General features: G+C 38.6%; 1 protein-coding gene across 1 annotated transcript; it reads right to left on the bottom strand.

The window, feature by feature from the left end:
- Positions 1–835: 835 nt before the first annotated feature.
- On the bottom strand, positions 836–21,568 carry LOC112660839 (uncharacterized). Its single transcript, XM_025448558.3, has 3 exons — positions 20,738–21,568; positions 2,156–2,319; positions 836–1,201 (listed from the first exon to the last, which is right to left on the bottom strand). Exon 1 carries the CDS (start codon positions 21,566–21,568, stop codon positions 20,828–20,830), a length of 741 nt encoding a protein of 246 aa, XP_025304343.3. The 3' UTR covers positions 836–1,201; positions 2,156–2,319; positions 20,738–20,827.
- Between the last annotated feature and the right edge of the window lie 231 nt (positions 21,569–21,799).

The raw sequence follows: 21,799 nt of genomic DNA, 5'->3' as shown, positions 1-21,799 counted from the left end.
GAAGGAGCAAAGGAGAATATTTTCCGCTGAAATATTGTACAGACCACCTCCATTTCATTACATCAGATGGGACTCTATGATTCCACACACACCCCCTTTTAACAAAGCCTGTAAAATTTGTTTTTATCTCTGGCTTCCATATGCCAGAAGACTACCGGGGCGGGGGGGGAGGTTCTATTACACTATGTATGAGGAGGAATATATTCCAAGAGCAGTACCTCCCATGATAGGTCTTCTTTGTTTTTAATTCAATTAAGAGCTTGGATTACAGAGCCAATGCCTCAGTTCAAATCCTAGATTTACTACTTTTAGTGAGCTTTGGTAGGTTTGTTTCAAATGAAGATAATACTGCTGCCTATGTCCCAGCATTGTCATATGAATAACATCAAATAAAATCATGTTAGCAGGGTGTCTAGCAGTTAAGTATAGAACTCTATAAATGTTAGATATGATTATACTAAATTATGTTGCTTGTAATAATAATGATAATGATTATTTTGTTTGTCCCATACCCCTTAGATCTGCCCTCGGATTGACAGTGAAATGAAGCTGAAGACCACATTTCCAGTCAATTCTCTGTATCCCTGTGTATTTAATAACTACTCTGTACCAGACACTATTCAAGGCACTGTGTTGAAGCAGTAAATAAACAAAAGTCCTGCCCCACTGGAACTTCTGGCAATCTCCAATGATCCTCATTTCCCACAACATCCCAATGGGATGTATAACATTCCAATCCTCTGGATAGATTGAGTAAATGAAGAACTATAATTTCCTAGCATGAATTGCTCTCAGGGTTTTTCCTGAAGGCACATGCATGCCTTGCCTCAAGAAATTACACTTCCAGAATAAGCCACCAGTTTACTGAGTCTCCACTTAGCTATTTTATGACCCTCTTATTCTTTCCCTGGGCTGAAAAATATTTCCACAGGTAAGGAATATAGGTTGTTGCTCATCCTGTGTAATTAAGCTTGATAACATTTGGTGAAGGAGGTACTCGACATCCTCCTACCTGTTTCAGGTAGACTCTCTTTCATGAAGCAGAGTCAAAGTACGCTATGTACTCCAGTCTTAGAAGATTATTCTCACTCCAGATTTGTCTACCTTATAATTACTGTCAAATCTTCCAAGATTCCTGCTGTAGGTGTTCTGCAGTCTTTACCTTCTGTACTTTGGAATTCTTGTCTCTTGCCTCCTATGCCTTCAGAAGAAATTTAATTAGGATTTTAGAAAGAATTTATGTTGCACTGCTAAGCACACATCATTTAAATCAGATACACTCATCATTTTCAGATATAATCCTAAACATGTTACAATTTTTACTGTTAATCTGACTGGACTTTCTGCCTATAATATTTTTAGCACTTTTTATTTTGCTTTTTAATCTCAGGAAGAGTTCTAACCAGACTTGTGTATATAGCATCCTTAATGTGTATGTAATTTTAGTATCTGGTTAAAATATCTTTATCAGAGTATAATTTTATGTTAAGATTCCTTAATATATCCACCACCTTATATTTACATCATTAAATGTATTAAACATATTAAATCTATTGCAAAAATTACACATAACCTCCAAAAGAAATATTTCTTGAACTTTTATTTTTACAGACTTCAAATGTATTTTTTAAGTATTTTACAATACTTTGTTTGTGGTATGGGTTTTTTGTAATAAAAAAAAGCGTATGAAATATTTATGTGAGGCTAGAGCACATTTTCCAACATCCTTGCAGTTTCCCCTGATTATGTTGTAAACACAAATGTGGCCTGGGAATTCCCTCCCAAGAAAATCCTTTCATGCAAGTCTCCATTCCTTTCTCTTCTCTGAGGCCTTTTCTCAGAGAACTGAGTACTGACATGGAGAATAAGCCTGGGTTTTTAGGTGACTATGCTGAGCAGAGACAGCCTCTTTTTCCCTCTCACCAGTGTTGGAACTTCACACAAACAAGACATAAACTCCTGTTGTATCAACCCATTTAATTTTGTGATTGTTTCTACAGCAGTAAACTTAACCTGACTGATTCAGAAGCTAAATAAAGTGATCATTGAGATCCCTTTTTCTGTTTCTGAGTAAGGATGAAACAAGTCTCAGTGCTCGGGGAAGGAAATACTGTAGGAAGGAAAGAATGTTATAGTATTGATCTCTCTTTCTCACCTGATTCCATTCCCTTGTGTAGTCTCCCTTTAATTAGGACTTAATTTAAGAAAGAGTTCATAGACATTCAAGTACCACAGGGTACCTTACTTCCTGCTTTCATGTGCTGTGTTCTGAAAGAGCATACTTATGATAGCAACAGATCCTCTCTTTGGGTAGTTCTCCTAGAAAATTAAAAGGCAAAAAGAGTGAAAGAATGAGGTACTATCATTGTCAAACCTCAGAATCAATGATAAAATTGTTCCAGCATCTTGCAAGGGAGAGGCTGACTTCAGCATAAAGCACCAGGATATGGGGACCCAATGATGTACTGAAAAGAAAGCAGAGGACTGTGAAATTCTGTTTGCACGGATACACGTGTGCAGGCTGGCAATGCACTCAAGGAGTGCTTCTCCAACCCTCCCAGCACATAAAGTGGTGAAATTAACGTAGGTTAGATTTATGTCATGATGAAGAGGAACATTCCAGGTCTATCTTTCTGCTCTGTCAGAGCTGTCAATTCTTCACTGTGACTGTGGCCCCTGAATTGAAAAGAGGACCCATGGCCCAGACTCTTTGGCTTGAGTCTTCTTTGTTTCTCATTTGGCTAATTCCCTAAACATATAAATAAAATTGTCATGCAATTTATCTTACTTCTCTCATTAGAAGACCCAATTCTCAATTTATTGAATTAGTGGCAACAGTAGGTCAGCAAGAATATCATCCTGATGAAGGAACAGTGCAATGGAGTTTGGAATACCCTTCTTGGGGGCTCAGGTACACTGCTTCCAATGCAGATACATAGACACAGGACTTCCAATGGGGTTGCCTGTACACAGGACTTCCAATGGGATTACATGTTTACATATAAACATAAGCAGTGTTTATGGTTACGCTTTTATTTTTATTTTACGCTTTATAACCAAACTCCTTCCATTGGAATGATCAAAAATATACTGACATGGTAATGACTTAGGGATTCACAAAGATGCACTCATATTTCTTTCAGTACTTAGATACTTTCAGATACGAAGGACATAACATTTCCAAGACCTTCCACCCTCAGTCAGTTTATAGGTGATCTCTTGTCTACGTCTGTTCTCAAAATCTCCCCAAGAGACTCAATCTATTTCATAAAAAACAACAAAAAAAAAAAAAAACAAAAAAAACAAAAACAAAAAAAAAACTCATGGCTGACTAAACATCTTTAATCAAAAAGAAAAAAAAATAGGATTTTGTCATGTATACTATTTAGGTCCTCATCTCTTTGCTGGAAGGTATATTCTAGCCACAAAATGGTAACAAGGTTGTAAGCAATATCTGAAATCATCATTGTGAGGAAAATTGAAGTATTTTGAGATCTACAGAATATTGTGACAAAATCCCAACTTTTTCAGCATAATTCAACCTCCTTACAAAACTATCAGAGGGTAAAAATAAAACAAAATGAAAACTCTTACTGTGGACTGCTGAGGCTGAATCAGCCAACCATTTCTCAATCTTAATTATATATGTCCCCAATAATACACCTATCTGAAATTACATATATACAAGTACATATATATATATATATACATATATATATATATATATACACATATATACATATATATGTTCATAAAATTAGAATGTGCATTAGGGATTCTAACTCTACAATGTGGTGACCACTAGCAATTCATATCCTATATGAATGTTTCTCCAGATCCAAGAGCTGGGCTTACCTTCCTTGTTTATGCCCATAAAACAGCTTAAACAATGGTAAATATTCCTGCAGATACTGTCCTTGCCACATCAGGGAATTGAGGGGTTTTCATGTTGATGAAACTATTTTATTGATAATCCACTGAGCATTTTTCAAAGCTCAATTAAATATTTTAAGTTACCACTCTTGGCCTATAAATACTAGAGACTCAATAGAAGATATTTTGTAGGGCTTATGCTTTCAATGGAGTTATTTATAATACATGTTGTGGTATACAGCAAAGGCAACACTGAAGAATCCATAGAGAATGTACTGGAATATTGTTATGAAAAACAAACAGTGATTTTACCTCCATGCAAAGAGGTTGCTTGAGACAATGATAATATTAGAAATTGTTAACTATATACACAAGGTAATTCAAACATAAGTAATGTGGCCCCAGACTCGGAAAAGAAACATTGGCTAATATCAGGAAGTCTGGCTATTTTCCTGGCCATGAGATTGACTAAGACAGCCAGTTAATTGTGCCTGCAGAAGGTACATCAATTAGATTTTACTGGTAGATATAAGATTATTGCAATCCTGAATAATCATTGTATACCCATACATACTGGGGAATTTCACCTCTATTGTTGGAGATGGGGCTGGTTCATGCCTCACCAGCTGTAATAATAGTCTAATGAAAGCCATAAAAATGGGATATAGTTCTGAGCTAGATCCAAAGTATATCTGCACTCCTCAGGATAGAATTATCCAGTTGCTTGATCACAATTTTATGTATATGTGCTTATGATTATTTTAGAACTCTCTGAATGTTTTAAAAAATCTCAAACTCAAAAAGACTATTGGAGTAACCATGGCAAATTAACTATTAGATGTTATTTTCCTTAATACATACAAGTACTCAATTTGTTGGAATCATCATGAAGGAATTTTGCAAAACATTAGAAATCAATGAAAAATTTTATTGCCTCCATCTTCCACATTTTCAGGAAAAAATAGAGCATACAAATAATACTATGAACTCAAATTGGCCCAACTCTCAGAAAATCTTGAAAATCTTCCTTTACCCAGGAGTTTTGACCTTAATATGTTAGTTATTGCCAGATTTCATGCACTAATCTCTATAAAATAATAATGGGAAGACCTATGGTCTAACAATAGCAGTACTCATCACACAGTACACATTCTGCCTTGACGTTTAAAAATCTGGCTATGTATTCTTTTTACAGACTAGATCAATATTCTAATCTTTATCATCTACAGATATAAAGTTCCTTTCTTTAGCACCTATCTTCAGAATGTCCCCAAAGGATACTGACAAGACTGACAAGTCCTCCTGACAACCAATAGGGTAGCTAATTACAAGGTGAAATTACAAACATAGACACAGATTAGCAGAAGAGAATAGAAATCCCAGAAATAAACCTCTGATGATATGGTCAATTAATCTTCAAACTTTTAAAAAAGACACAAATGCAATGGGAAGAAGGTAATCTTTTCAATAAAAGGTGTTGGGGAAATTGGACACCTGCATGCAAAAGAATGAAATTGAACCACTTTCTTACACCATACACAAGAATAAACTCAAAATGAATCAAGAATGTAAATGTGAGACCTGAATCCATAAAAATCCTAGTAGAGAGCATATGCAGTAATGTCTGACATCAGCCATAACAACGTCTTTGTAGATGTACCTCCTGAAGCAAGGAAAATAAAAACATAAACTATTGGGATCAGATCAATACAAAAAGCTTCTGCACAGCAAAGGAAATAACCAATAAAACTAAAAGACAATCTATTGAATGGGAGAAGATATTTGCAAATGGCATATCCAAAAAAACAGGGCTAGTACCTGAAATATATAAAAAACGTATACAATTCAACACATAAGAAATGAATAATCCAATTAAAAATGGGCAGAAGACATGAATAGGTATTTCTCCAAAGAACACATACAGATGGCCAGCAGACATATGAAAAGATGTTCAACATCACCCATCCTCGGGAAAAAGCAAATAAAAAAAAATAAAATAAAATAAAAAAATAAAAAAAAACAAATAGATATCACCTCACACCTGTCAGATGGCTAAAATAAAAAACACAAGAAGCAACAAATGTTGGTGAGGATATGGAGAAAAAGGAAGCTTTATGTTCTTTTGGTGGGAAGACAAACTGGTGCGGCTACTGTGGAAGACACGGTGGAGATTCCTCAGAAAGTTAAAAATGAAACTACTCTATGATCCAGCAATTGCTCTACTGGGTATTTACCCAAAGAATACAAAAACACTAATTCAAAAGGATATATGTACATCTGTATTAGGTCTTGATCTAGTTTTAGTTAACTTTTGTATATGATGTGAGGTAAGGTTCCAACCCTTTTCTTTTGCATGTGATAGTCAGTGAATTTCCCAGCATTATTTGTTGGAAATCTATTCTTTCCTCCAATGAATGGTTTTAGCATATTTGCAGAAAATAAATGAACCATAAATGTATGAATTTACTTCTGAACTCTTTATTCTCCTCTGTCATACAAAATGTGTTGAATGAGCCAAGTAGAAAACAATCAGATAAAATCTTACAGATCTTTACCAGTGGGGCCACTTTGCTTTGAGTGAAATGAATCTCATTGCAAGAGTTTCATCAGAGAAGTGTCATGATCTGACTTATGTTTCAAGAAGACCATCTCCATTTATATTGAAAATAGGGTGCTCAGTAGGTTAAGCAGCTGACTTTTGATTTCAGCCCAGGTCATAATCTCAGAGTCCTGGGATCCAGTCCTGGGTCAGGCTCTATACTCAGCAGGAATCTACTAGAGGATTCCCTCTCTTTCCCTCTCCTCTGACTCTCCTCACTGCTTGTGCTCTCTCTCTATCATAAATACATACATACATACACACATACATAAATCTTTAACAAAAGAAAAGAAAATAGTCAACAGAGTCAAGGATGGAAGCAGAGAAATGAATTAAGGGATTACTGCAGTAATCTAAGAGAATAAAGATGGTAGTTCAGATCAGGGTGGTACCTGGTAGTGGGAATCTGAATACATTTTGAAGATAAAACTTAATCCATTTTCTATAGGATTAGAAAGAAAAAGTGGTGTCAAAGATAACTTTCAGGGGTTCCTGGGTATTTCAATTAGTTAAGTGTCTGCCTTTGGCTCAGGTCATGATCTTGGGGTCCTGGGATTGAGCCCCTCATCAGATTCCCGGCTGAGCAAGGAGTCTCCTTCTCCCTCTCCCTCTTTCCCTGTGTGCACACTTTCTCTATTTCAAATGAATAAATAAATAAATAAATAAATAAATAAATAAATAAATAAATAAAATCTTAAAAAAAAAAAGATAACTTCAGATTTTTAACCTGAGCAATTAGTGGGATAGAGTTGCCTTTAAATGATATGGAAGAAGTATAGATAATGGATTGGTGCAGGATATAGGATTGGTGCAGATTAAAAGAATTATCTACTGTTCACCACTAAATCTGTTATATTAGAATATATGTTAGACATCCAAGACCAGATACTGAATTATATATATGAGTGTGCAGCTCAGAGAAAATTTTAGTGTAGGCATATTAATTTGGGAGTTGTCTATGTTTTCCTTAGGTTTTTTCTATCATCTATCTATCTATCTATCTATCTATCATCATCTATCTATTTATCATTCACCATCTATATCTGCTGTGGAGTGAATTTTTGTGTCCCCCCAGAATTCATACATTGAAACCCTAATCCTCAATGTAATGATATTTGGAGATGGTACTCTGGGATGTCCTTAGATTGTAAAAGAAGAGCAGTTATGATAGAATTAATTATTTTTTAAAAAGATATTATTTATTTATCCAAGAAATAGGGCTCACACAGGGGGAGAGGAAGAGGGAGAAGCAGAAGTCCCACTGAGCAGAGAACCCAACTTGGGATTCACTCCTAGGACTCTGAAATCATGACCAGAGCCAAAGGCAGTTGCTTAACTGACTGAGCCACCCACATGCCCTGAATTAGTGCTCTTAGAAGAAGAAACATGAGCAAGCTTGCTTTTCTTTTCTCCCTCTCTTATCATATGAGAATACAACAAGAAAGCTCCCATCTTTAAACCAGGTACAGAATAAGCCTTGGTCCTAGATTTCTCAGCCTTCAGAACTTCAAGAAATAAATTTCTGTTATTTAAGTCATCCAATTGATGCTATTTTTATTATAGCTTCTCAAACAGACTAAGATACTGTCTGTCTCTCAATTATCTGTGATTTTGATATAGAGATATATTTCTTCAGCTGAAATCAACTCTCCTGAAAATTTATTGCAAGGAACCAATTGAAGTTGGGATACCATTTGCCAGAAGTCATCTGATAAGTCAAAGAACGGCTAAAACTGTAGTGAAGAATCCTGAATTTCCCTTATTTTATTAAGTATTGTCTTCAGTTACCAAGCACATAAAACTATGCACACATGGACACACATACATAAACACACACACAAGGAACAAAGGTAGTGAGATTAAGTAGAGAATGAAATAGTTCAGCTTTACTGTCAACTAGAGACTCATATGTACTCTGATCCTAATCCTAAGTAACATAATGACCACTATCTACCAAGTACAATAAAATAAAAAAGCCAGCAATAATGATCTGCACAAGTAATATGAGGTAATGAGGTACAGGAGGACTATTGATCCAAACCCAAAATATTGACCAATGTATCCTCATATTTTCAAGATTTTTCTCATCAAAATTGTAAGATGCTTTATGTTGTCCAGATTGTCTTAGTACCCTATATATATTTTTAAGATTTTATTCATTTATTCATGAGAGACACAGAGAGGGAGAAGCAGAGACACAGGCAGAGAGCAAGCTCCATGCAAGGAGCCCGATGCAGGACTTGATCCCAGGACCCTGGGATCACACTCTTAGCCAAAAGCAGAGGCTCAACCACTGAGCCACCCAGGCATCCCTCTTAGACACCATATCTAAAGTATTGTTAACATCACAAGTTTCATCACAACTATAAATATACATATATAGTTAAGTGAATGTCTGAGAAGGGCTAACAGCAAGTCTAAATGCTTTTTCTTTGGACAGAATGACCTCGGACTTACCTCTACTAGCACCGTTTCCCCAAAAACTTAATGGTTTAAGGTAACTGTGGCATATAAGCTCTGTTACCAAACAGTGATGTTTATTGCAAAAAAAAAAAAAAAAGATTTATATTTTATGAACTGCATTTGAGTTTGCAGGCCTTAAGTATTGTAAGGATTCCTCTTGAAGACAATACCCCTGAAGCTGTCAGGTATGTTGGGATCCCTGTTCTGTATTTTTGCAAAAAAACTAACGTGAACTTGGTGCCAGATTGTGGCCCATGCTCATATGAATGAAAATGGCAATCCAAACATGAAAGTACCCTCAATTTATGTGGAGTATATGTGACAGTCATTTTTAAAACTTATACTGTCATCATTTATAAGAGCAAATGATGCAGATAGTTTAAATATTTCACCAACATGTCCAGTAAAAATTTAGCCGTATCTTCATATTCTGGGCAATGACATTTCTATGTTTACTTATATTTTCAAATGCCTATTCCTGCTAAGGATATAAAATTTCTTTGAAACTAAATTAAAAAAAATTATTACAAATACTCCATTATTTAAGAATAAGTATCTTCATGTTATTTTTACTTAATAATATAACATTTAAAAAAAAAAAACACTTGCTTGAAATTCTAGTCTTTTTATTCATAAAATTTTTATTAAAGCTAATTTCCCTATTTATCACAATTTTAATTACAGTGTGCTTTATAAATAGACTTTATGTTGTGTTCTTTCAAAAGATGGGCGGGGCAAGCTGGCAGAGGACTGGGTCCCCGGTCACCTGGCCCCACCAACTTACCTAGATTACTTTCAAACCATCCTGAAAACCTATTAATTTGACCTGAGATTTAAAGAGAGAACAGCTGGAACGCTAAAGAGAGAAGGGTTTTCGCCTCCAACAAGGTAGGAAGGCGGGAAAAAACAGTTAAAAAGAATCGAGTGGGGAGGGGCCCCCAGGCTCCGGGGTCACCACCAGAGGAGGGCGCCCGGGGAGAGCGCCCACCCCGCGGCCGGAGTAAAGGGCCGGAGCGCCCGGCGGGGCCTGGGGAGGAGCCGGGGTCGGGGGCTCCCTCCGGGCGGGGCTGCACCTGCTGCCTCGGAGGCGGCGGCCCCGGGAGCGACCCCAGCAGCGCAGGCCCGGAGCCCAGGGCGCCCGGCGGACGCAGCCCAGGACCCCGCGCTCCCCACCCCTCCTGGGACAGGCGGAGGCGGGAGGGCCCAGGACAGTGAGGACGCTGTGCAGGTCAGCGCCCCCGGAGCACCTGGCCCGGTGCAGACTGCGACGCTATATCATTCTTTCAAAAGACGAATACATTGCCCTTAAGTACATCAAAGTTTTCTTTACTTACATACTTCTTCTATCTTCAGAAATGTCCAGGTTGAACCAAGAATGTTTACCCTGAGGCTGATGACATCTAGCAGAACTACCCGACCTGTGCAATATAAAAATGCAGGCACAGAGGACCTGGGGGGCCCGGTCAGTTAAGCATCTGACTCTTGGTTTCAGTTCAGATCATGATCCCAGGGGCGTGACATAGAGCCCTGTCTGGGGTTCCACAGTGAGAATGGAGTCTCCTTGGGATTCTAGTCTCTCTTTCCCTCAACCCTTCCTCACCCCTGCCCACATGTACTCTTTTGAAAAAAAATAAACATTTAAAAAAATGCAGGCCCACATTTTCCACAGAGGCCAGAAATTTTGCTTATGATTTGAAATTTCCTAGTCATTAAACATTAGCAACTATGATAGAACCCATTTAACATTCACAGTGCTCCTCATCCTCTTACATTACTGTGATGCTCCCTCTCCACTTTGCTAAGCTAGGCTCCTGGTCATCCAGCTCCTGGCCTCCCTACAAATAGATATGCTACAAGTTCAAGCCAAAGGCATATGAGTGGAAGTGACTGCCCACTTTAGACTTAACCCTAAAACATCTTTAAATTTTATTCTTCCTCCATTTCCTCTTACCAATGCTAGATCACACATGTGGTTGTACCCAGATTCCAGTGTATAAATTAGGGAAAGGAAGAGTTAAAAGGACTGAAGGAAGCTGTGTATCTGAATGCTAGACATTCTGCCAATTTGTACTACTGACTCTGAACTGAATATGGGAAATATTTCAATCTCATGCAAGCCAGCTTATTCTGAGAACTCTATATTACTATATCAAACAATGACCTTAAGCAACACTGTTACTTCATTCAGTATATAATTTTAGAAGTTTCTGAAGGAAAAAATGGAAAAAACATCTGTTGGCTTAGAAATTGAGGCCATAGGGCCAACATTGCCAGTCTAGCCCTTACCTCCTACACCAGCTGTATCTTCTCCTTGCTGGAATCATAGCAAAATACTTGTGCACCAATCTGGGGTTTTAAAATGTTATTTTCTCTACCTGAAATGTGTTTTATCACTTTCTGTCTAATGAAGGCCTATTTATCATTTAAGATACACCATTGACATCTACTATATTGTCAGCCTCTCCTTTGAAGTAATGAAGTGATTTAAATGATAAAAAATAAGATGAGACCAAGTAGGATTTATTCCCGGGACACAAGGCTGGTTCAACACTAAAAACAATCAATGTGATTCATCATATCAGCAAGAGAAAAAACAAGAACCATATGATCCTCTCATTAGATGCAGAGAAAGCATTTGACAAAATACAGCATCCATTCCTGATCAAAACTCTTCAGAGTGTAGGGATAGAGGGAACATTCCTCGACATCTTAAAAGCCATCTACGAAAAGCCCACAGCAAATATCATTCTCAATGGGGAAGCACTGGGAGCCTTTCCCCTAAGATCAGGAACAAGACAGGGATGTCCCCTCTCACCACTGCTATTCAACATAGTACTGGAAGTCCTGCCTCAGCAATCAGACAACAAAAAGACATTAAAGGCATTCAAATTGGCAAAGAAGAAGTCAAACTCTCCCTCTTCGCCAATGACATGATACTCTACATAGAAAACCCAAAAGCCTCCACCCCAAGATTGCTAGAACACATACAGCAATTTGGTAGCATGGCAGGATACAAAATCAATGCCCAGAAATCAGTGGCATTTCTATACACTAACAATGAGACTGAAGAAAGAGAAATTAAGGAGTCAATCCCATTTACAATTGCACCCAAAAGCATAAGATACCTAGGAATAAACCTAACCAAAGAGGTAAAGGATCTATACCCTAGAAACTATAGAACACTTCTGAAAGAAATTGAGGAAGACACAAAGAGATGGAAAAATATTCCATGCTCATGGATTGGCAGAATTAATATTGTGAAAATGTCAATGTTACCCAGGGCAATTTACATGTTTAATGCAATCGCTATCAAAATACCATGGACATTCTTCAGAGAGTTGGCACAAATTATTTTGAGATTTGTGTGGAATCAGAAAAGACCCCGAATAGCCAGGGGAATTTTTAAAAAGAAAACCAGAGCTGGGGGCATGACGATGCCAGATTTCAGGTTGTACTACGAAGCTGTGGTCATCAGGACAGTGTGGTACTGGCACAAAAACAGACACATAGATCAATGGAACAAAATAGAGAACCCAGAAATGGGCCCTCAACTCTATGATCAACTAATATTTGACAAACCAAGAAAGACTATCCACTGGAAAAAGGACAATCTCTTCAATAAATGGTGCTGGGAAAAATGGACAGCCACATTCAGAAGAATGAAACTGAACCATTATCTTATACCAGACACAAAGATAAACTCAAAATGGATGAAAGATCTAAACGTGAGACAAGATTCCATCAAAGTCCTAGAGGAGAACACAGGCAACCTTTTTGAACTCAGCCACAGTAACTTCTTGCAAGATACATCCACGAAGGCAAAAAAAAAAAAAAAAAAAAAATTAACTATTGGGACTTCGCCAAGATAAGAAGCATTTGCACAGCAAAGGAAACAGTCAACAAAACTAAAAGACAACCTACAGAATGGGAGAAGATATTTGCAAATGGCCTATCAGATAAGGGGCTAGTTTCCAAGCTCTATAAAGAACTTCTTAAACTCAACACCAAAGAAACAAACAATCCAATCATGAAATGGGCAAAAGACATGAAGAGAAATCTCACAGAGGAAGACATAGACATGGCCAACATGCACATAAGAAAATGCTCCGCATCACTTGCCATCAGGGAAATACAAATCAAAACCACAATGAGATACCACCTCACACCAGTGAGAATGGGGAAAATTAACAAGGCAGGAAACCACAAATGTTGGAGAGGATGCAGAGAAAAGGGAATCCTCTTGCACTGTCGGTGGGAATGTGAACTGGTGCAGCCACTCTGGAAAACTGTGTGGAGGTTCCTCAAAGAGTTAAAAATAGACCTGTCCTACGACCCAGCAATTGCACTGCTGGGGATTTACCCCAAAGATACAGATGCAGTGAAACGCCGGGACACCTGCACCCCGATGTTTCTAGCAGCAATGTCCACAATAGCCAAACTGTGGAAGGAGCCTTGGTGTCCATCGAAAGATGAATGGATAAAGAAGATGTGGTCTATGTATACAATGGAATATTACTCAGCCATTAGAAATGACAAATACCCACCATTTGCTTCGACGTGGATTGAACTGGAGGGTGTTATGCTGAGTGAAATAAGTCAGTTGGAGAAGGACAAACATTGTATGGTCTCATTCATTTGGGGAATATAAATAATAGTGAAAGGGAATAGAGGGGAAGGGAGAAGAAATGGGTAGGAAATATCAGAAAGGGAGACAGAACATGAGAGACTCCTAACTGCGAAATGAACTAGGGGTGGTGGAAGGGGAGGAGGGCAGGGGGTGGGGGTGAATGGGTGACGGGCATTGAGGGGGGCACTTGACAGGATGAACACTGGGTGTTATTCTGTATGTTGGCAAATTGAACAGCAATAAAAATAAATTTATTATTAAAAAAATAATAAGATGATAGATTTTAAGACTATCACAAATTTATTAACTCAGTAAACATTTATTTAGCATGCAGTGTCACCCCTGGACAGTGAGAACGATGACCCAGAGGATATGATCAGCAGCCCAGATGCCCCCTGAAGACCCCCCCTTCCTATCGCCTCTTTTGTGCTTTGTTATATTCCATTTATACATATACCACAACTTCCTTCATGATGATAATATTGACTTGTTCCGATGTTTTCCTTCCTTTGGAGTCTGAGGATAGACTCTAAGCCTTATTTAGGTTTGTTTTTCATTTTAGGTTTATCCCCCAGGAAACAGACACCGAAGCAAAGATATGCTGGTAGAAGGTTTGTTGGAGAATATTGTGGAACAAGTTCTCTAAGGGAATGTGGAAAGTAGAATGGGGCAGAGCGAGAAGTTAGATTGCGTGGCAGTTGCACAGAGGTGAAGATGGATGCTTCATTGAACTCTGGGGCTAGGTTGATGCTTCAGAGTTGGCTTACATCACGGACTTCTTAGACTTCTACTGAACAAACAATGGGTTGGAGGGATGCCTGGATGGCTCAGTGGTTGAGCATCTGCCTTCGGCTCAGGTCCTGATTCTCAGATACAGAATCAAGTCCCACATCCAGCTCCTTGTAGGGGCCTGCTTCTCCCTCTGCCTATCTCTCTCTGTCTCTCTCTGTCTCTCTCTCTCTCTCTCTGTCTCTCTCTCTCTGTGTGTGTCTTTTATGCATAAGTAAATAAAATCTTAAAAAAAAAAAAAACATTGGGTTGGAGCTATCACCAGGGAAAGAAGTTTGAGTAAAGCAGTACCCTTCCCCTGAGGCAATTCCCTGGGGACAGACTCATCTGTGAGCTGCCAACAGCCAACTTCCTCAGCAAATAGAGGAAATGAGTGTGTGGTCCCAAGGGGAAGCCAAGCAGAGGAACACAGAGTCCGCCTCAGCATCATTCATGACAGTGGATGCTAAATATGTTTATTGAAGTAATAATGTTGAGGTAGTCTTAAAATGCATCATTTCATCTTTGTGAAATGATTCATATGGTCCTGTTTAGCACAGTTTCTCAATCATTTGTGCTGTGACATATGGACTACAAGTATCCATTCATTGATTCCCTCAGGCATCAGGGCAGCTGGCCAGGAGCCCTGGATCAGAGCTATGATTCGGTAGACATTGGGCTGTGAGCAACCTCCTCCACCAGCCATATTCAGTGGACTTTAAAATATTTCATTTTCTGTGTGTTTCATTACATGGAAAAGGTTGAGAAGCACAGGGGCACTGGAAATAAAAGTAAAGAAAATATCCCAAGGACTCTTCAAGGCATAAGACTATATAATTTCACTCACAGAAAATGACAGGATATACGCACTTTACTTTTACTAATGGAAAACCATGACTTATGTTTGAAAGAAAAAGAAATGAGGTGATTCTCCATAAAGCTTAAATTACAGCAATCCTCTTCCAATTGAAATGCAAGGCATATCCAGAATCTTTTATCCAAAGAGCTCCATCTGGCTTAGGGGTTTTTATTTCTGCAAGTCAGTAGGCCGGAAGGGACTCTTTGTGACTCCTGTACTGGAGCACAGCGGAGAGATAGATAAAACTTAGACAAATTCATTTTCATAATCCATAGTTGAAAACTAAGAGAAATCCAGGGAGACACTCAATTATGATGAGTTAATATGCTTTCAAATCATTTCTGAAATTGATTCATTTAAACTGTATTAAAATAACTAAGTTACAGTTCAGAGAACATCCTTCATTTTTGACAACTTAAGAGAAAATATAAAGGAATCATGTATTTACCTTCCCTAATGACTAGCCTCATAATTTGCTGTGTAATTACAACCACTTCTTAACCTGTCTGTATTTACCTCTCAGGGTTCTATGTGCTTTAAGAAGATATTCTTTATAACTGAAAGGAATGTCTCTAGGGTGAACATTTACAATTTCTGTTAACCATAAACCATCCATTCAAGTTTAGGATGAGCCTACAACTCTGTGTTACCAGGGATGCTGTCCTGGAATCTATTACCCAGAACTGTGACTCTATGTGAGCTCAAGACTAGACAACGAGACTGGAAGGTCAATATCTACCTTCAACATTCAGTTATCTGCACTGTATGCCTCAGAGTGTGTTATGATAGTTCTACACAGATGTTCCGATGTTGAAAGACCTTTGTCACCCATGTCTGTTTGAAATCTAAAAATGAGAGCATAAGAGGTTCAAGAAAGGGAACTTGGTACCACATCATACTCAAGCAAATCTGATGCAGAAATGATGACGACTATGTGACACCTGTTTGGCGCTGCTTCAGAGTTTCATTTTGTGTGTTTTTGGAGCCCTTGATGCTCGGCTCATCTCTAACTGCTGATGAGGAGAGCTACTCCTCATGCATGCTGTCAGGCACAAACTGGAACTCTCCATGAGCAAACATTGACCAATCCCTCTCCATTTTCCCTTTTATGTCCATTTCAGAGCATGGGGTTTTCTCTATAGCTGATCTGTTGATGTTGTGAGTAACAGGAAAAGCTTGTGTCTCTCCAGGAAGCAAGGACTTCTGATTAATGCTCATGCCTTTATTTCTCACTCTTCCTTGCCCTGTTTTGGTTTTTTTTTCTTTTGTTGTTTTTTGTTTTGTTTTGGTTTGTTTGTTTGTTTGTTTGTTTTTTCCTGCTCTGGCATTTCTCAATAAAGTGTCAGTACAAAAAAAAGAACGTCCATTATTAAAATAGAACAAACGTAGACTAAATTATTATACTTTAGTCAGATTACTTCGGAATACCTTCTTTTTAAAAAGCAGAGGAATAAGAGGTAATCCATTGGGCTAGTAGCCAAACCTGCATATCTAAGAGTATTCACCCAAAAATGAAGTAATTAGACTTGATGATCTCTCAATCTCTTCCAGCATCCATCTTTTAACTAAAATGTGACCAAATTGAAGATTTGGGACAACTATTCTCAGAACTTGAATTTAAAGAATGCTTTAAAAATTGTATTTTCAGGCAGCCCAGGTGGCTCAGCGGTTTAGCGCAGCCTTCAGCCCAGGGTGTGATCCTGGGGACCTGGGATCGAGTCCCACGTTGGGCTCCCTGCATGGAGCCTGCTTCTCCTTCTGCCTGTGATTCTGCCATTCTCTCTCTCTCTCTCTCTCTCTCTCTGTGTGTGTGTGTGTGTGTGTGTGTTTCTCATTAATAAATGAATAAATTTTTTTTAAAAAATAGCAAAGTCAATTTTGAAGCTGATGAATGTGGATGGTTTATCTCATAAAGTATCAAGCTTTATGTAATGTTATGGCCATGCAAAGTAAACAGGGCCCCCCGAATATCTTTCCCAGAGATTGGGATATGTGAAAGGAGAGGAAACTGAGTTTAGAAACTCTCAGGCATACCCCAGTGGCACCAAGAGAAGGAAGCTAGGGCGTATCCTGGATTGACATTCAAAGATGGGGGAGTCCACTAGCACATGGATGCCTTGAATGATAGCTGGTACATGAGCTGAGTCACCTTAAAAAAAAACAAAAAACAATGTATTCATTCATGAGAGACACAGAGAGAGAGGCGGAGACACTCTCCGGAGGCACTCTCTGGAGGCAGCGGGAGAAGCAGGCTGATCCCCGGACCCCGGAATCACACCCTCAGTAGAAGGCAGATGCTTAACCGCTGAGCCACCCAGGCATCCCTGAGCTGAGTCACCTTAAAGGAATTTTTACAAGTAAGCATAATGTCAAGATTGGGAGACTCAACTATTTAGGGGGTATGAGTTTTATTTCTGGCAAAGAACCAAAATAGGAAGTGGGTGGCAAGACGTTAACCATTATCTATGTCATAAAACTTAATAATGTTCCTCAAGGGCCCACCAAAGAACATATGCTTTTATCCCCTAATAACATGTAGGATGACTGCTACTGAGCATTTATGACCAATAAAGAAAGACCGGCAAGAATAGGACAGTTGAATGTGAATACACAACAACATGAATAAACAAACAAGCAAACATGTAACCTGTTCCTTTCCTATCCTGACTCCTTCACTTATTTCAATTCTAGAAAAATAAGGTGTATGCCTGTAATGTAATCCAGAGCAGGAAGACATGAGTGTTCATGACAGTTGTCAGTAGTTGAAGAAAAATTAAGACATTTATACCCTCTATGAATTCAACCTATTTAATAAGCTATTTATAACAACAAAAATAATATACAGAAAACTCAGAGTACTAAATTTTATAATCTTCTTGAAATCAGTATTTTAACATTTCTAAACTCACTTTTAATGGTTTGAAAAAGATTTATGTTAATAACATTTTCTCTAGCTAAAAAACAAAACTACAATTCTTACACCATAGTTATAATTATGTGGTTTAGCCTTATACAAGGAGGATCATCAAAATAATTTAACAGTAAGGCTAAAGTTAAAAAACAAAAAAGAATGACTAACAGTCAAGATAATAGTTTATACATAGATGGCATTTCTCACTTTTTTCTTGATATGGAAGAAAAATAATGAGGCATGACTATTTGCTGGAAGTAACTCCATAAATACATCATTAGAATAGAAATCATCATAGTTACAATAACATAGTATTAATTAGTATATATTTGTATACATTATTACATAATATTTATTATGTTGTAGTATTATAAAATAAATACATAATATTATATTAGGTCAAGGTTTATCATTGCATATCTGTTATAATAAAGAAATGTTTACTGTGGACTACTATGTAACATGATGCTATTAACAGAATCACATTTATGCCTAAATGATCACAAAAAATTGGAAGCAGAGCCCAATCCATCTGGGTTATTTGACATCAGCTCTTCCTTAATGCTCTACATTTGTTTACCTTCTTTGTCACTTGAGATTTTGATTGATTTTCTAATAAAATATACATTTAATAAGAAAGGACAACAGAGTAAATTTAACATGCAATATCCCTAATCAAGAATATCTGTGTGTTTATAGGGGAAAGGGAGTAACTTACTAGCTGGCCACATTTCCTGATATAGCTTTCTTTGTTGTTTTTTACAGAGTAATTGAGTTGACCAGAAACCATGTGTCCGGGCAAGACTTACTAACATGCCACCCTTTCTGTAGATGAACAGGGAGCTAATTTTCCAGTGGGAATACCAAATGTTAATATATACAGTAATGTTCCTCTGGAGAAGATTCTCCTGGCTATGTGTATTTTTGTGGAGAATATAAAGCAAGAGGGCAAGGAGTACTTTCTTCCACGCTTTAGACTTCCATTTAACATTTATATTCCTGAACCTAAACACTTCTCTCATCATTTCGCCTGATAATCCTAAATCTGAAGTTTCTCAGATTTTAGTTCTTCAGAAAGAAAATCCAGACACCATAATGGTGTAGGTAGAATGAATACTATCTAGTTAATTCTAAGAGCTTTCAAAGGAACATACAAGTCTGACTGCTCCCTCTGGAACAATCCTTCCATTTTTAGACTTAATAATAACATCTGCCTTCTGAGATGCCAGGGGGACTTAAAGGTATGCATTTTTCAAGTGTTGATATCATTCTCTTCCTCTCTATTTTATGTTCTTTTTTTTTTTTTTAAGAAAGTTATATAACTCTGAGAGTGTGGATGGTAGACCCAGCTGTAGAGACCCATGGCAAGAAGAAAGAGGCTGAAAGAAATGAGCTTTTCTACAACCCTACTGTAAAGACACATTGTGCCATTATTTAACATTTAATGTTCTATGCTTTGTCATAAAATCAATATTGATATCAGAGGTAACTGCTAGAAAGTTTTAAAAATCAGATGAAATCTTAAGGAACATATAGTCCAATGCCTCCATTTTATAGAAAGAACAATTAAGCTTCAACTCTTAAATACTAAGTGTTCATAAGTATATTTTCATGGTTCTTCTACTCAATGTATTGTAGAGTTGTGCAGTACAATACATTATAGAGTTCAGTGTAATGTATGTACTCTAGAGCTTGCATCTAATGAATATATTATTTTCAGTAAAGTCTACTTGGTTTCGTGTAGTTTTCTTACCTATTAGACAAAAATTACACTTCAATCTCTTATTAATGGGGAAAACCTAATCCCTTTTCACCTGTGAATATTCATATTGAGCTAAATATATTTATTTAGAAAAGATGAATGTCTGTCACCAATATAACCATAATTTGGAAGAATAATGATGCAAATGAAATGCATTTTAATGAAAAAATAGTTATAATTCTGGATTAAAGAAAGTAATATTCTGTTCCAATTTGTGCCATTAAGTAAATAGCTTTGTGGTTTAGGACAAATGACTTAGTCTCCCTCGTCTTCATTTTCCTCATTGGCAAAACTTCCAAGCTGAAAACAATCTAGTCCTTTACCCTTTACTCACAATTTTTCTGCATGTAAGTTTCTTATAATTAAGAACTTTTCATAGGATTTACCATTCCATTTTTTCCCCTCCCACCATTTAGGTAATGCTGTTTCTTACCATTTAGAAACAAAGGTAGTTTTACCAAGGTAACACATACTCAGTGTCCAATTTACTATAACATTATGTGATGTTTTCTGTCTCTTTAAGAAAATTTTTATTAAGTTCTAGGGACTTTCCATTGTTTTAGATACTTTCTATAAACCACAACGAACATGCTTTTGAATTCATTCTAAAACAACACCTGAAAAAAAAATATTGTGATTTGTGATTAGAGTTTTCAAATGAATGACTCAGGGAATACCATTAAGAAAAGAGTAATACAGTAATATGCAGGGGCGTCTGGGTGGCTCAGCCCAGTCAGCCTCTGACTCTTGATTTCACTCAGATTGTAACAATAATTGTTCTTCAGGTAGAATAAGAAGACTATAAGGCCTAGAGATAAAACCCAATAGCATAGAGAGAGGGGCAAGATGGTGGGAGAGTGGGGTCCCCAACTCACCTGGCCCCACAAACTTCCGTAGATGACCTTCAAATCATCCTGCAAATCTATGAATTCGGCCTGAGATCTAAAGAGAGACCAGCTGGAATGCTACAGAGGGAAACGTTTAAACTTGCAACAAGGTGGGAAGGTGAAGAAAAAATGAAAGAGAATCAAGTTTGGCCCAGGCCTCCGGGCCGCCCGGGCGCTCAGCAGTCTCCCATGTGCTCGGGTCGGGCAGGGCTCCGTCGGCGCGTGGCTGTCGGCGTCCCTGGCCGAGGCAACGGCACGGCTCAAGCAGGGCGTCCGTCCGCACGGCCCTTCAAGCCCGTCGAGCCCGTCCCCAGAGGCCGGTGGCGCCTGCGGGTCTTGCGGTGACAGCGGTTGCCACGTGGGCTGCCAAGAAGTGGGTCCGCGGCCAGGAGGGGCCCAGCGGGAGCGGCCGAGGACGCACGAGAAGAGGGCTTTCTGCTGGATTTGCAAGAAGAGCAGAAAGTTCCTGAAAGCGTTTCTGTGGCCGAGGGAAAGGATGCAACCAAGAAAACGACCACCACGTCTTTCCCCTCTAAGCTCCCGCGTTCCCTGGGAAAGGAAGGCCCGCCGGCTCCAGCGGGTGCGGTCGGATCCCCGGTACCGCGGCTGACCTCCTCCCAACGAGGGGCGCTGGTCCCCGTGACCTGGACACGCGAGCAAACCACGGGCTGAAAGAATTCCTGCTCTGGGGTAAGCTGCGGGGAAGCAGCTCAGCTGCCACGGTCGTGGAGGCCGGGCCAAAGCGACACGGGGGAACCCACAGAGGACCTGGCAGACGTCCCTTTGCAAAGCAGCACTTGAACCCAAAGATGCCGACATGCCATTGTGACGTTCATCTTAGTGAAAAGGACATTTATGACCTCTCCTACGCTGTGTATGTGGGGAAAGCTGCGTGTGACTTTTCTTCCAACAGAGAAAGTACAGATATTTGATCGCGGCACACGTGCTCCTGTGTCAGTGCCTCTCGAGACATCCCCGAGCGTTAAAAACCTCCCTTAGACGTCACTCCTGATGGATGGTTACCGAACTAGAGAGACTTGGCACATCTTT

This window comes from Canis lupus, chromosome 4, assembly GCF_003254725.2.
Source record: "Canis lupus dingo isolate Sandy chromosome 4, ASM325472v2, whole genome shotgun sequence".
Taxonomy (NCBI): Eukaryota; Metazoa; Chordata; class Mammalia; order Carnivora; family Canidae; genus Canis; species Canis lupus.
This window is presented reverse-complemented; position numbering and strand designations above follow the sequence as displayed.

Coding starts and splice junctions, on each gene's coding strand:
- LOC112660839 (XM_025448558.3), bottom strand. CDS start 21,568: ATGTCGGCATCTTTGGGTTCAAGTGCTGCTTTGCAAAGGGACGTCTGC.